This window comes from Protomyctophum bolini (assembly GCF_963924005.1).
Source record: "Protomyctophum bolini genome assembly, chromosome: 19".
In the NCBI taxonomy this organism is placed as follows: Eukaryota; Metazoa; Chordata; class Actinopteri; order Myctophiformes; family Myctophidae; genus Protomyctophum; species Protomyctophum bolini.
In genome coordinates, this window is record NC_137880.1 from 6,420,937 (window position 1) to 6,433,622 (window position 12,686).

The 12,686-nt window shown below is 43.1% G+C and overlaps 1 protein-coding gene across 1 annotated transcript; it reads right to left on the reverse strand.

The window, feature by feature from the left end:
• Positions 1 to 10,185: 10,185 nt before the first annotated feature.
• On the reverse strand, positions 10,186 to 11,178 carry LOC308334522 (kelch domain-containing protein 3-like; the record flags this gene model as incomplete). Its single annotated transcript, XM_080791320.1, has 1 exon — positions 10,186 to 11,178. One exon carries the CDS (start codon positions 11,176 to 11,178, stop codon positions 10,186 to 10,188), a length of 993 nt encoding a protein of 330 aa, XP_080647446.1.
• Between the last annotated feature and the right edge of the window lie 1,508 nt (positions 11,179 to 12,686).

The window sequence follows — 12,686 nt, forward strand, 5'->3', positions numbered from 1 at the left end:
CGCAACCTTGGCACACAGAGAGTTGATGTTGTCGTGTGTTGGCGTATACTCCGGAAGCTGAGTATTCCATTCCCATGTGCTGGCCATCCGTTCACTGTCAAATCATAGACCTTAGCTATAGGACAGGGTCATTTCTTGTCTCTCCCTATATTGTGTGTTATATATTACTCTTAGGGTTGTATGGTTTAGGTATATGTTGTGTTTACTGTTTGCCCTATAGTAACCTCTGTTCTGTGTATCCAATAGGATTGGGGAGCAGAGCCTAATCATGATGATCAGCCTTAAGTGGCTCGCACCTGGGCCCGGGTGTCGACGCCCTATAAATGCCTGCTCCCCAGATCTGTTCCTTTCATTTGCCTCCTGCACTCCACCATGCACACATTGCTGTGAATCCATGCAACACGCACGCACACACACATACATTTCACTCATGCATACACGCACTACACCACTGACTACTGATCTCCACACTTAATCTGTTCAATCATGATTTATTCCTTACTATTTTTGTTTAGTTAATACATTCTATTTCTTTGGTCAGCTGCGTTTTTTGTTGTGTATCTTGGCACCCCCTAGGCCAGGTATACATAACATAGCCGAGACAGTCCATCCGCATTTTCCATGGAGCTTTAGTACTTTTATATTCAATTGTGTACGTGTGCGCGCTCCTAAGAATAAAGCCCACTGCCATGTCCAAAAATTTATTATTTATTTTCAGAGGGAAATTCCCAGTTTCCCAGTCCTATAGCAGCAGGGACGAAACTATTATGCTTTTGTTTTGTCTCGGGTCATGTCACCCTCTGTAAATATTACTTTCATCCAAGGTATACCCCTGAATTACGTTGTTACTTAATAATAGAACCTTACATTTATGTCATATTACGGTATAGGTCCTATAGCCTATACGTAAGTCTTTCCCCCTAAGATACAAATAAGTCATGTGTCATGAGGACATATTTATGAGAATGATATTTCTCATAATTTCAATAATAAAATGTTCAAATAAGTATAAGTAATGTTTAAAATAAATGTAGTGGAGTAACAGTACAATATTTGCCTCTGAGGTATAGTGGAGTATAAGTACTGGGAAATTATAACACTAGTAAAGTAAAGTAAAGTACAGATGCCTCAAAATTGTACTAAAGTATACTGCAGTACTTAAGTACATGTACTTGACTTTCCACCACTGCTACTGTGGAAGTCATCCGTGGTCAGACAAACAATGGGGACCGGCTGCTCCTATCTCGACTGCAGCAGAATGAGACGTCAAACAGCCGTTAGTGGGTTTACCTTCTATTTTAGCTTTCGTTGATTAGCCATTTAACCCATTCTGACCGGGGACCCATTTTGGTGTCAGCATTATGTTATGCTTTAGCTATTGAAAAACAGCAGATCTACAAGCTCATATCGCGCCACCGAGTGGCGCGCTACGAGCTTGTAGGTCTGCTATTTTAGAAAAATCGAAGAACGACTGACATTTTTAGAATCTGATCTCAGGTCAGAATGGGTTCATCAGACCAGTGTGTGTCCAGTGGAAACCTCGTATGAATCTGATCTCAGGTCAGAATGGGCTAAAGAGGCCAGCGGTTCCTAAATTGCTGCGTACACTCGGCCTGTGTGAGGCGGGAGGACAGGATAATGAACGGATTGATGAGTTTTAACGCATTCAAACCGGGAAAGCAAAGCATAACCGAGTCATTTTTTTTAGATTTGGACCACTTTAAAATCGTTATGTTATACTTATGTTATATAACTGTTCATAAATAGCAGGAAAGTAGAACGATTGTGAACAGTTTTGCAAATCATTGATATCATTGTTTTTGTTTTTGTTTGTTTTTTTGGGGTGTTTTTTAAGGCGAAAAAGTTTTAACTCAAATCTTTGCTTCTTGGGGGTGACTGGAACAACATATTTTATTATGGGGGGAAGGGGGGGTGCTCATTATAAAGTTTGAGCATCACAGACATAGAAACATACGTTTTTTGTTTGTTTGTTTGTTTGTCGGAAGACATTTTGTAGAACTGGCCTATAATGCAGGGTCTCAGCGGGTTAATTCAGGGAGCTGCTATCAGGAAGTATCAGTTTGATTAGCGCCAGCTGTTTGTTTAGCTTCCTATCTGGTCGACGCGTCCAGGCCCGCATTATTAACAATGGAACTTTACTAGAGCTTAAGCAAGGCCGGCAGCTTGCAGGGCCCTGTGAGAGACCAAAAATAGGTACAGCTGTTGCTTCCGTCGAAAAACCGTATTCATATAGGTCACCCATTTCAATGTGTAACGCAACACAGGAACCCCCAACAGCTAGTGGGCAAATTTGTATTCAGTATTTGTCCTGCTGGGAGAGGTCAAATGGACACTTAATGGAATGGCGAGACATGCACTAAAGTTTTTTTTTCCGCGTTCTTTACAAACCTTTAGTTGAAGTGAAGGGACCATGTGGGGACGACAAATTGATTGTTTTGTATCCAGCGGTGAAGCAATTTTCAAAATCCACGTCAAGCAGATGCAGATGGCCACAGTTTTTTTTTTTTTTTACTTTTATTGTATATGTTGTGTATGTATCTGTTCTGTTGAGACTTGACCGTTTTTTCCGAATACTACAAACGGCAGCATTGAATTGAACGTCGAGCAGCTGTGAGCAATATATTAACCCATTCTGGGCAAGAACCCATTTTGGTGTTCGCATCATGTTGTGCTTTAGCTATTGAAAAATAGCAGATCTACAAGCTCCGAGTGGCGCGCTCCGAGTGATCTATCTATCATACATCATCACGTTCTGTCTTTTTTTAGCTTTTCAGTCTTTTAAAATCTGTCGTATACCAAAACAGGCCGCCCTGTCTGAATGTGTCAGCGTCACTGAAATGTCTGTCTCTTCCCCCAAGCCCTCCGCAGGTCAGTGTCAGCAGAGCTGGAATGGTTTCATCACCACCACCACCACATCCGTCTGTATTTGGATGGATTTGTTTCAGTTGTTTATTTCGTCGTCTAAAACTAAGACGAAAAATGTTCGTCGACTACCCTTTTCCCACTGAGGAAAATGAAGTGGAAGCTAAATTAAAACTAAGCAACGATGACTACAACTGAGACTAAATATATTGACAATTCCGTCAACAAATAAAAACTAGACTAAAAAATGTTAGGAAGGGACTATAGTGGACAAGAGTTCCAGTATAAGTCATTTTACACTTAGTTGCATGCTGAAAATAGAAGATCTGTACATGCTCACAATACGTCGCGATGCGACACGTTGTGGGCTTGTAGATCTGCTACTTTCAGCAAGTGAAAAAAGAAACAGTTGACAGCATTTTGATCAACTGTAGATTTAATAGTCGACTAGAAAATCTTATGATATTTAGTCGACTAAAACACTAAAACATTCCAGGTGACAAAAACAAAATAAAAACTATTCAAGAGACTATGACTAAAACTTAAAATCAAAATGTGCTGCCAAAAACAACACTTGATTTGTTTTTACGTCCAGATACCTGCATGAACCTGGGAGTTTCTGTAGTAGCATTGACTCTTCAATAGTCTTCAAGAGTCGCAACCTGACCCGTAAGGCCATGCCAAAGTGAGAGAGAAACCATTAAAAAAGTAATATATTAAAAAAGTACCACCCGGGGGGTATTTGTAACCATTCATTTCTATTTCAAGGTGGCTCCAAAGTAGCTTGAAGTAGGTAGACGTCGCCAAAACACAACAAACAAAAGACAACAATGGGAGGTATGATTAATTCCAACTGCGACGGGCACGGCGAAAACATAATCTTTGATTAGAATTGGACGGATTGATTTTAGATCTTTTAATCCCCATATATGAGCCAGGCTGCTGCATGAGAAAGCTATTAACATGTTTCTAAAGTCTCGCCTTGTTACAAAGGGGACGACCATGCAGGCTTTTCGCCGGTCCCCTCGGCTGTGTGGAACTCACTGCCTGGGGGGGGACCTTGGGCAAGCAAACTCAAGGGTACTTCAGCAGTGCTTCCGGTATAGGCATATTCCCTTCAAGGACTCACATTCACCTCAGTGATTCCAATATATCCTTATTCTAATGGCTCGGAAATTATATGGCTACGTTTTTTAATGACTATGCCATTTTCAATAAACCCGTTACGCCAGATAAGAAATCGGTAATAAATAGATCCTCAGTCGCCGACTTAGAAAGGTCAATGGGTCATTACGTAGATTTGTTTAACCCATTCTGAACGGGAACCCATTTTGGTATTAGCGTCATCCTATGCTTTAGCTATTGAAAAATAGAAGATCTACAAGCTCATAGCGCGCCACCGAGTGGCCACCGTGCTACGATCTTGTAGGTCTGCTATTTTTGAAAGATCGAAGAACGACTGACATTTTTAGAATCTGATCTCAGGTCAGAATGGGTTAATCAGACCAGTGTGTGTCCAGTGGAAACCTCGTATGAATCTGATCTCAGGTCGGAATGGGTTAAGGCACTACCGGTGCTCTGCCACTATTAAATGTAGTCAAAGTCACAGCGTTGAGGTTTTTTAATGCATTTTTTTAATGTCATTTCATAATAAATGAAATATCTGATAACGAATCTATGCTAAACATCTTCAGCCGTTGTCTTGTAGAGGTTAATGATTATTACATAGATTTGTCTAAAACACTAACTGGTGCTGTGTGGGTCTTTTAAGTTGGGACAAAGTCACGCGCTGTTGAGGGGTTTAAGGACATGCCATTTTAATCAGTCTGATAATTATATCTGATAATTAAATTAACCAAGTCATTGACTTGATTAATGGTGATTACCCAGGTCTGTCTAAAACACTGCTTGGTGTTTTAGGTTAGGTCAAAGTCAAAGTGTTGAGGTTTTCATCCGTCCCACACAGAGTCTGCTGGTCTCTCCCCAAACCTTCAGTGCTGGAAGAAGTATTCCCAAAAGTATCAATACTGCAATGTGGAAATACTCTTTTACAAGTAAAAGGTTGCAAATTAAAATCAGTATCAGTATCAAAATGTACTTTAAAGTGCCAAGAGTATAGAAAGGACGTCACCGTGTAAAATGAACAACCTATAGAAGGCAGAATATTCAACATTTAATCGTGCTTTATCTAGCATGGGGGGTTTTCATGGTGCTGAATCCATTCCAAGCATTAGTTTGGCAAAAAAAAACACTAATTGGGCTTAAAACGGCCATGCCCACTGTGCTGACATCATCAATTTGTGATGACGGCATTGGCCGTTTTTAGCCCAATTAGTGTTTTTTTTTGCCAAACTAATGCCTGGAATGGATTCAGCATCATGAAAAGCCCCTAGTTTGACACATCACATGCTACATAAAGCATGATGACATTTTGAATATTTTGCCTTCTATAGGTTGTAATTGGTATGGTCACATATTATGCCAATTATGAAAATTGCCCAACATAATATGCAAGTTAGCATCCGGCAGTTTCTACATGCTGGGGGACCCATACTAAACATTTCTAACGTAAAACCTTATTGGTGTACAACATGTCCAGGTTCACAATGGGGCTGGCTACTAGACTACCAGTAAGACGCGCAAACGCGGGAAGCGAACGCAGCTCGTACATATTTGGGTTTTTTTAAGATTTAGCCAAGACTTAGCCATAACCATATAAGGAGTCCCCAAAGCAGCTATACGTCCAAATATGGAGTGTGTTGCATCAATCACAAACAAATCACTTAGCTCCATATATGGGCACAAAGGGGGGGGGGGGGCACACACAGACACACAGACATAATCTGCTAGGTCTCATAGTAAGTGCTCACTGCGTTCGCAACTATGGGATTCGTGTCTTAATATTTACTATGAAAACCTGCATCTCCCGTCTGTCCGTCCGTCCGTTAGTCACCCACCACGTCTCCATATTTGGTCACGCCTCGTGACATCACACCTCCATATATGGCCATGCCGAGTCGTGACATCATGGAGACAAGATAGATAGACCTCCATATCGGCATATAATGGAGCCGGACAGCAATTCTACATCTGACCACAAACCTCAAACCCTTAGATCTCCACATAAATATACAGTATGGAGCTCAGCTGACCTGTTGATCCTTCCCCGCCCGTCCTTGCTCTTCTGGCATTCCATATATGTTGATCTGACCTCATCAAACCCTGTACACTCAAGACACGCCCCATACGTTACAAGTAAATGACCGAAATTCTAAATGTATACTTGAGTAAAAGTGCAAAAGCAATTGGCATCAAACTGGTATTTAAAGTACCAAAAGTAAAAGTACAGGCTACTCATTATGAACTGTAGAACGTCCCATTTCAAGTTGTCAAATGTATAGAAATCCTTTTTAAAATACCAGATCTACAAGCTCACAATGCATCGCGTCGCAAACACATTGTGAGCGTGTAGATTTATAAATGGACGAAATTTGTAAGTGGTTAATCATGTATGTTTTGTAATAATAATATAAAATCTACAAAGTAACTATACCGTAATTTCCGGACTATAAAGCGCAACTGAATATAAGCCGCACCAGCTACATTTATGAAAAAAAAAAAAAGTGCACAAGCTGGTTCAAAGCATGGGAAAAAAGTAGCAGCTTATAGTCCGGAAATTACGGTAACTGTCCCTCCATTCATCTTCAACCACTTATCCGGAATCGGGTCGTGGGGGCAACAGTTAGTGAGCTTGTAGATCTGCTATTTTCAAATAGCCATTAGCCAAAGTATATACAGGTATAGGCTGAAGTGATTAATGTCAGTTTTGCGATACTAATCAAAACCTAAAAGTAACTAGTGACTAAAGTTTTCAAAGAATTGCAGTGGAGTAAAAGTATCATTTTATCTGAGATCTAGTGGAGTATAGAAGTAAAAGTAGCCTACTGAAAATTGCAAATACTCATGAAGTGTTATGTAAATACCTGAAAATCAAAATGTAGGCTACAGTAATTGAGTCTCTGTTACTAAGATCTCTCTTTGACACTTTGATCTTTTTTGGTGGGAATGCTTCATAAACTGCCATTCAGCTGGAGGTGGCGGCTCCTCTAGTCAATCTGCAGTCAGTAGCCAATCAGGCGATTGGAATCCGTCTTTTCAGCGTGAGTTCAACCGGGATCTCTCTCTCTCTCTCTCTCTCTCTCTCTCTCTCTCTCTCTCTCTCTCTCTCTCTCTCTCTCTCATACACTTCCATCTTTATCGCTGGGGGACGCGTTCACAAACAATCCTGTCATTCACAGCTTGACGTGATTCCAGCCAATCAGTGATTGGCCTTTAAATGTCACTATATACCCAATACCCTGTCATATCTCTTTTCAGGAAAGCAACGAGCAATATCCCCCTCCATCCCCCAACGATGGTAAATGATAACTGGTGTGTAGCAGGATGGGCGTTGCCTCCCACTCTGCTCTTGCTCCAGTCTCCTCCTATAGTAATCAGTAGACTGATTGCCTGCCATCCTTAAGCAGCACACTCTAGACCGGCATTAGGTGTCGTCTGGCTGGTTGTTGCGTCCCTCAAGCGTGGCCCGTGGGGGCTGCTAGCGTTTAGCCACGCTTGTCAACGGTGTGTGCGTCAACTAATTTATGTCCTCAACCAAGTTGGCCTGTTATGGGCTTCAGCTGGGTCGTGTTGTGCGTCAGTGCAGGCATGTCTACTATTCTGTTTAGCCAAGTGGCTGCACTGTATATTATATAGGCCAGAAGGTTGACCAGTTTTGTGTCATTATAGCCACTTGTGCTGCTATACAGACATTCCTTCTGGAGTGTTTCTTGTCCCTGGGGTTGCTTTCCTACTACCTGGTTCCTGCCACCGAGGGCGTCGGACTACGGTATGTGTGCTGCCCTAGCAAATGTGGTACTACTGTATGTTCCTTTTGTCTCCGTTATTGGGTCTTTGCATTTTTAGTATTACATGAAACGGTAAGCTAACTTGGGGCCACCTGTAATTTCAGGGCCAGTGACACCCTGCTGCGCTTTGCCTGGATCAAATTCAACCAGTGTCACCACCACCACTGAACAACCGCCCTTGTTTCAATGGGCCATTTTAACCCATTTAGTCCTGAATAAAGTGATTTTGTATTCCGGTTAACATTCTCATTCTCGTCTCATCAACCGCTTATCTGTAGTCGGGTCGCGGGGGACAATAGCCCCACCACGCCTCCTCTCCAGAGCAACATTAGTATAACTTCCTCCTGGGGGGATTTCGAGGCGTTCCGCGGCCAGGGAGTCAATGTAATCCCTCCGTCTGTTTTTCGTCAGTGAAAAAAGGTATTGCTGACTAACATTTTGTCACAGGTACCTCAACTTTTGTCATAGTTTTAGTCGACAAAATCAACCACGCACCTCACGGGCCCCTCAACTTGAGTTGTTGAGGGAGAGGGATGAGTTCACCTTCACCACCAAGCCTATAGACAATTCATTTCTACATCACGATCTTCGAAAAAACTTATCTGCGACCACGTCCTGAATATTCTTTGGCTGTAATGCTCTTGTTAAGTGTGGTCCACGAGCCCTCAGCCGATCTAGCTCCGTGGACGACGTCTCTGAGCCTATTACAGGCTACAGCGAACCCACCGTCCGTAAAATAACAGATGGATTGTCAGGGTGTGTAATCTAACCAATTCAGGACTGAGACCAGATTCTTACAATGTCTTCTAAATCATGACTGTTATTCTGAAAAAACCCTATGTTTCTAATCTATATATATCAGTGGTTCTCAAACTATTTCATGTCAAGGACGTCAGAAATTATATGAAATTGGCCGCCGACCCCTATCTGGAAATGTGTTCCGGGTTAAAAACGCTTGCTGTGAAGGAATACAAATTGAAAGAATTGCACACATTTTCACGACTTTTAAAAAATAGCAGATCCTACAAGGTCACAGCGCGGCACTGAGTGCAGCGTTATGAGCTTGCAGATCTGCTATTTTTTCAACGGCTAAAGATTTAAATAATGGTTAAAGTGGTTAAACGGTATGGTGGTGACGCAGATGCTTTCCGGTCCTCAATGTGTTTAATCTGGCAGAGCCAGCAAAGCCAATGCAGAGGCGCTACAGTATAATTGTTGTGATGCGCGGCACCTCTCATCGCCTTTCGTCCACCGAACAGAGTCAGGAGGAGCGTCCTTCAGCAAAGCCTTGTATAACGAATGAATCATACCGATACTACCGTACACAATACAATGCGAGTCATAATCGAAAGCCATGGCAGAACATTATGTACAGAGCAGACGTAGAATACGCACAACGACAGGCTGGGTGCTGGGCTAAAAGAAACTTTATGTAGATAAGATGGAGCCCGCACACCACAGGTAAAGGTGACCTGATGAAGATCAACACAGATCAAAACGTTGTCAGCATTTAAATAAAGAACATTATGTACAGCCTTCACACTCTCAGGGAATAAATACATCCGTCTTTCAATGCATGTCTATGTTTATTCATCTGTTTAGACATTTGTAAAGCACAGCTCAAGACCCACTTCTACAACATTGCTTTTAATTGATCTTTTATTTTTTTGTTATTCATGTCCTCACTGTATTGCATTACTGCTTGTTTTTTAATGTCGTTGCCTTGCTTTTCTTTTTTTTCCTCCATTGCTCTGTAAAGCACTTTGAGCTGCATTTCATGTGATGAAAGGTGCTATACAAATAAAAATGTATTATTATTATTATCATCATAGATCGAACACCAGGTTTTTTTTGTGTGCTGTTTTATTTTCCTTTTTTTCATTGGTCACAGTGTTAGTGTTAGCCCCTCCCATGGCCAGCTTTGAGGGGCACTAGCCCCTCCCATGGCCAGCTTTCCGAAACGTTGGCTTGTGATTGGCTGATCACCCAATAGCGATGATCTGATTGGCTGAGCAAAGTACCTATACTAAAAGTGAGGGCAGTAATGTGAAGACGGAAAAGTGAGGACACAAATTGTGATTGGCCGGAATGAGATGACGTGCGAAGACAAGAGTGCCTCTCACTTCACACAGGTGTGATTTTTATGCTTCATTTTAACGTATTATTTGTTTGTTGTTGGTAGTCATGGCTGCCAGTTCACATCACTTTTTGTTTCGTTTTTTGCCTCGCTGTTTGTTTGTTTCTTTGTCATGGCTGCCAGTTCCTATTGGCTGTTGCTAGTCATGGCTGCCAGTTCCTATTGGTTGTTGCTAGTCATGGCTGCCAGTTCCTATTGGCTGCTGCTAGTCATGGCTGCCAGTAACTATTGGCTGTTGGTCGTAATCTCTGCCAGTTCCTATTGGCTGGTGCTAGTCATGGCTGCCAGTTCCCACCTGATGTTGTGTGGGAGTGCAGACTGCTCCAGAACGTACTGGATAACTGCCAGCTTGCATAATGTCTTGAGACTTTGACTGAAGTCTAAGACATACAGGTCACCTGGTCTGGTGTCTGCTCCAAAGAGGATGACGCGATCTCCCACCATGCAAGAGCACATATTCTTCATCCTACGTGGGCGTTTTCCCTTGGGCTCAACCTTCTTCCAGGAGAAGTTCTCAGGACTGAATTTCCACAGATCATTGAGATTCCGGTCCAAGCCTTCACCGCCAAATATGTACAGCTCTCCATTGTAGGTGAAGACTGAATGACTCCTGCGTCCTTCTGGAAGAAGCCGTGCAGAAGGCGTGTTCAGCCAGTGGTCGGTCTCTGTGTCAAACACTCTGACGGTGTTGAGGTACTGATCCCAAACCCTCCCGCCCCCAAATACAAACATCTTCGTCCCGATGATGGTGGCAGAGTGACCCGATGAAGCAGGGGGTGGAGTTCCTCCGACGTTAACTAAAGACCAGACCATCGTGGTGGTGTCCAACTTGAACATGCCAATGCACATGTAAATTAACATGGCCTTCTCCAAGACACAGGCTGTGTGGTAGCTCCCCCCGACTGGAAGGGTCCCAGAAACCTGTGGTTTAAACCATGTGTGGGCGTCGACATCAAAGGCATAAAGCACGGAGTCGGAGTGACCTGCGTCAGTCCGCCCTCCCCAGAGGTAGACGGTGTATCCAATCAGCACGGCTGTGTGGCCCTCACGCCCGGAGGGAACCTCAAGGTGGCGCTCTCCTCTCCCACGGGTCACTGGGGTCAACTTCCTCCAGGTCAAAGACAGTGTGTTGAAGACGTGCACGTCGATGTGATCCTCGTCACCTCCGAAGGAGTACACCCAGTGTCTCACTGCCACAGCACTTTGATTGGCTGTTCCTGGCGCTCTCAGACGCTCCGCCCAGCGTGACATTACTCACAGTGGATGAATCCTATTGGTCGATGGGATCCCAGTGGCCAATGATATCCTATGGGTCGATGGTATGCTTATTGGTCAATGGTATCCTAGTGGTCAAGTCCTGCATGTGTAAGTGCGTGGAATATTCTGCGTTCTTCACTTATCTTCGTTAAGAGGCACGCACATCACGCAGAGCTTGTCCAATCCGTGAAGCCGGTGGTTTGGGTTGACCAATCAAGGACGTTGATGCCTGCGGACCTCCCTAATATGGTAAATAATTGATCACCATAGCAATATAGGGCTGAACAATATGGGGGGAAATGTCATACATATCTAGATATGTGTGACCTAATATGGTCATGCATATCTAGATACTGTATGTATGACCATTATTTCAATATTGATAGTAGCGTTCAACACGCCCACAGACGTTGCCATAAGTTATTCATCCGATTCATAAATAATTTGTTTGGGAAAGCCATAGAGTTATAATATCTGCTGCGGATCGATTGAATAGTCTCAAGCAGGTGCGACATGAGCTTGTAGATTGTCTATTTTTGGTGCGTGACACCGTCGTACGATGATGTATACAGTACGCTTTTAAAGTGACGGTGCACAATGAACAGTTCCCTCTGTCTGTTAGAAAGGTACTGTATTAGGCCCTAGTAAAATGTAGTGCAGGTTGTAGGTTGGTTAAAATAAAGAGAAGATTATTAAAATAGAATAAGATATAAAAATATATTCTGTTACATGTGTGTGTGTGTGTGTGTGTGTGTGTGTGTGTGTGTGTGGGGAGGGGGGGGTGGGAGAAGAAAATGCTGCTGCATGAGAAAGAAACCTACTGTGACTGTCAAATGCACCAAGCGGGTGTCAAATGTGTCTTCAGTGTTTGGGTGATTAACTGAAATGGATAATTATTTTGAGTCCTGCTTAGTACAAGTACAATGATCTTAACCCATATGGTGCATGAATGCTCCACCACTATTGTGTCGGGTGGGTCCATCGTAGATCTACGATGAACCCACCCGACACAATAGTGGTGGTCCCCAGGCTGCTCTCTCTCTCTCTCTCTCTCTCTCTCTCTCTCTCTCTCTCTCGTCTCTTCAGGTGACGTTTACTAAGCGTAAGTTCAGACTAACGGCGGGGCTCCACCGGGAGAGTTGCGTCTCTGTGGCGTACGTCAACAAACGAACCGGTGGCAATTTTAATGCAGTCACGCAACGCAACGCGGGCAGTGGAGCCACCCTTCATTGATTAAAAAGGGAACATTCCCTGGCGGTGACGGAGACGCGACGCTGACGCGCCCGGTGGAGAGCCCCGGTGTGATGGAAAAAGGCATTTAAGGGCTCCTTTTTCATCACTGTTAATCTATTTTGCAAAACATTTATGAATAGTTAAAATGGCCAGTCTATACAGGCTCACAACGTGTCAATGTAGATTGAACCGTTCAAAATTGTTTTTCAAAATAGTAAAAAAAAAAAAAGACAAAGAAGTTTAGGGATAAGGGGTTTAAGTGGTGACGA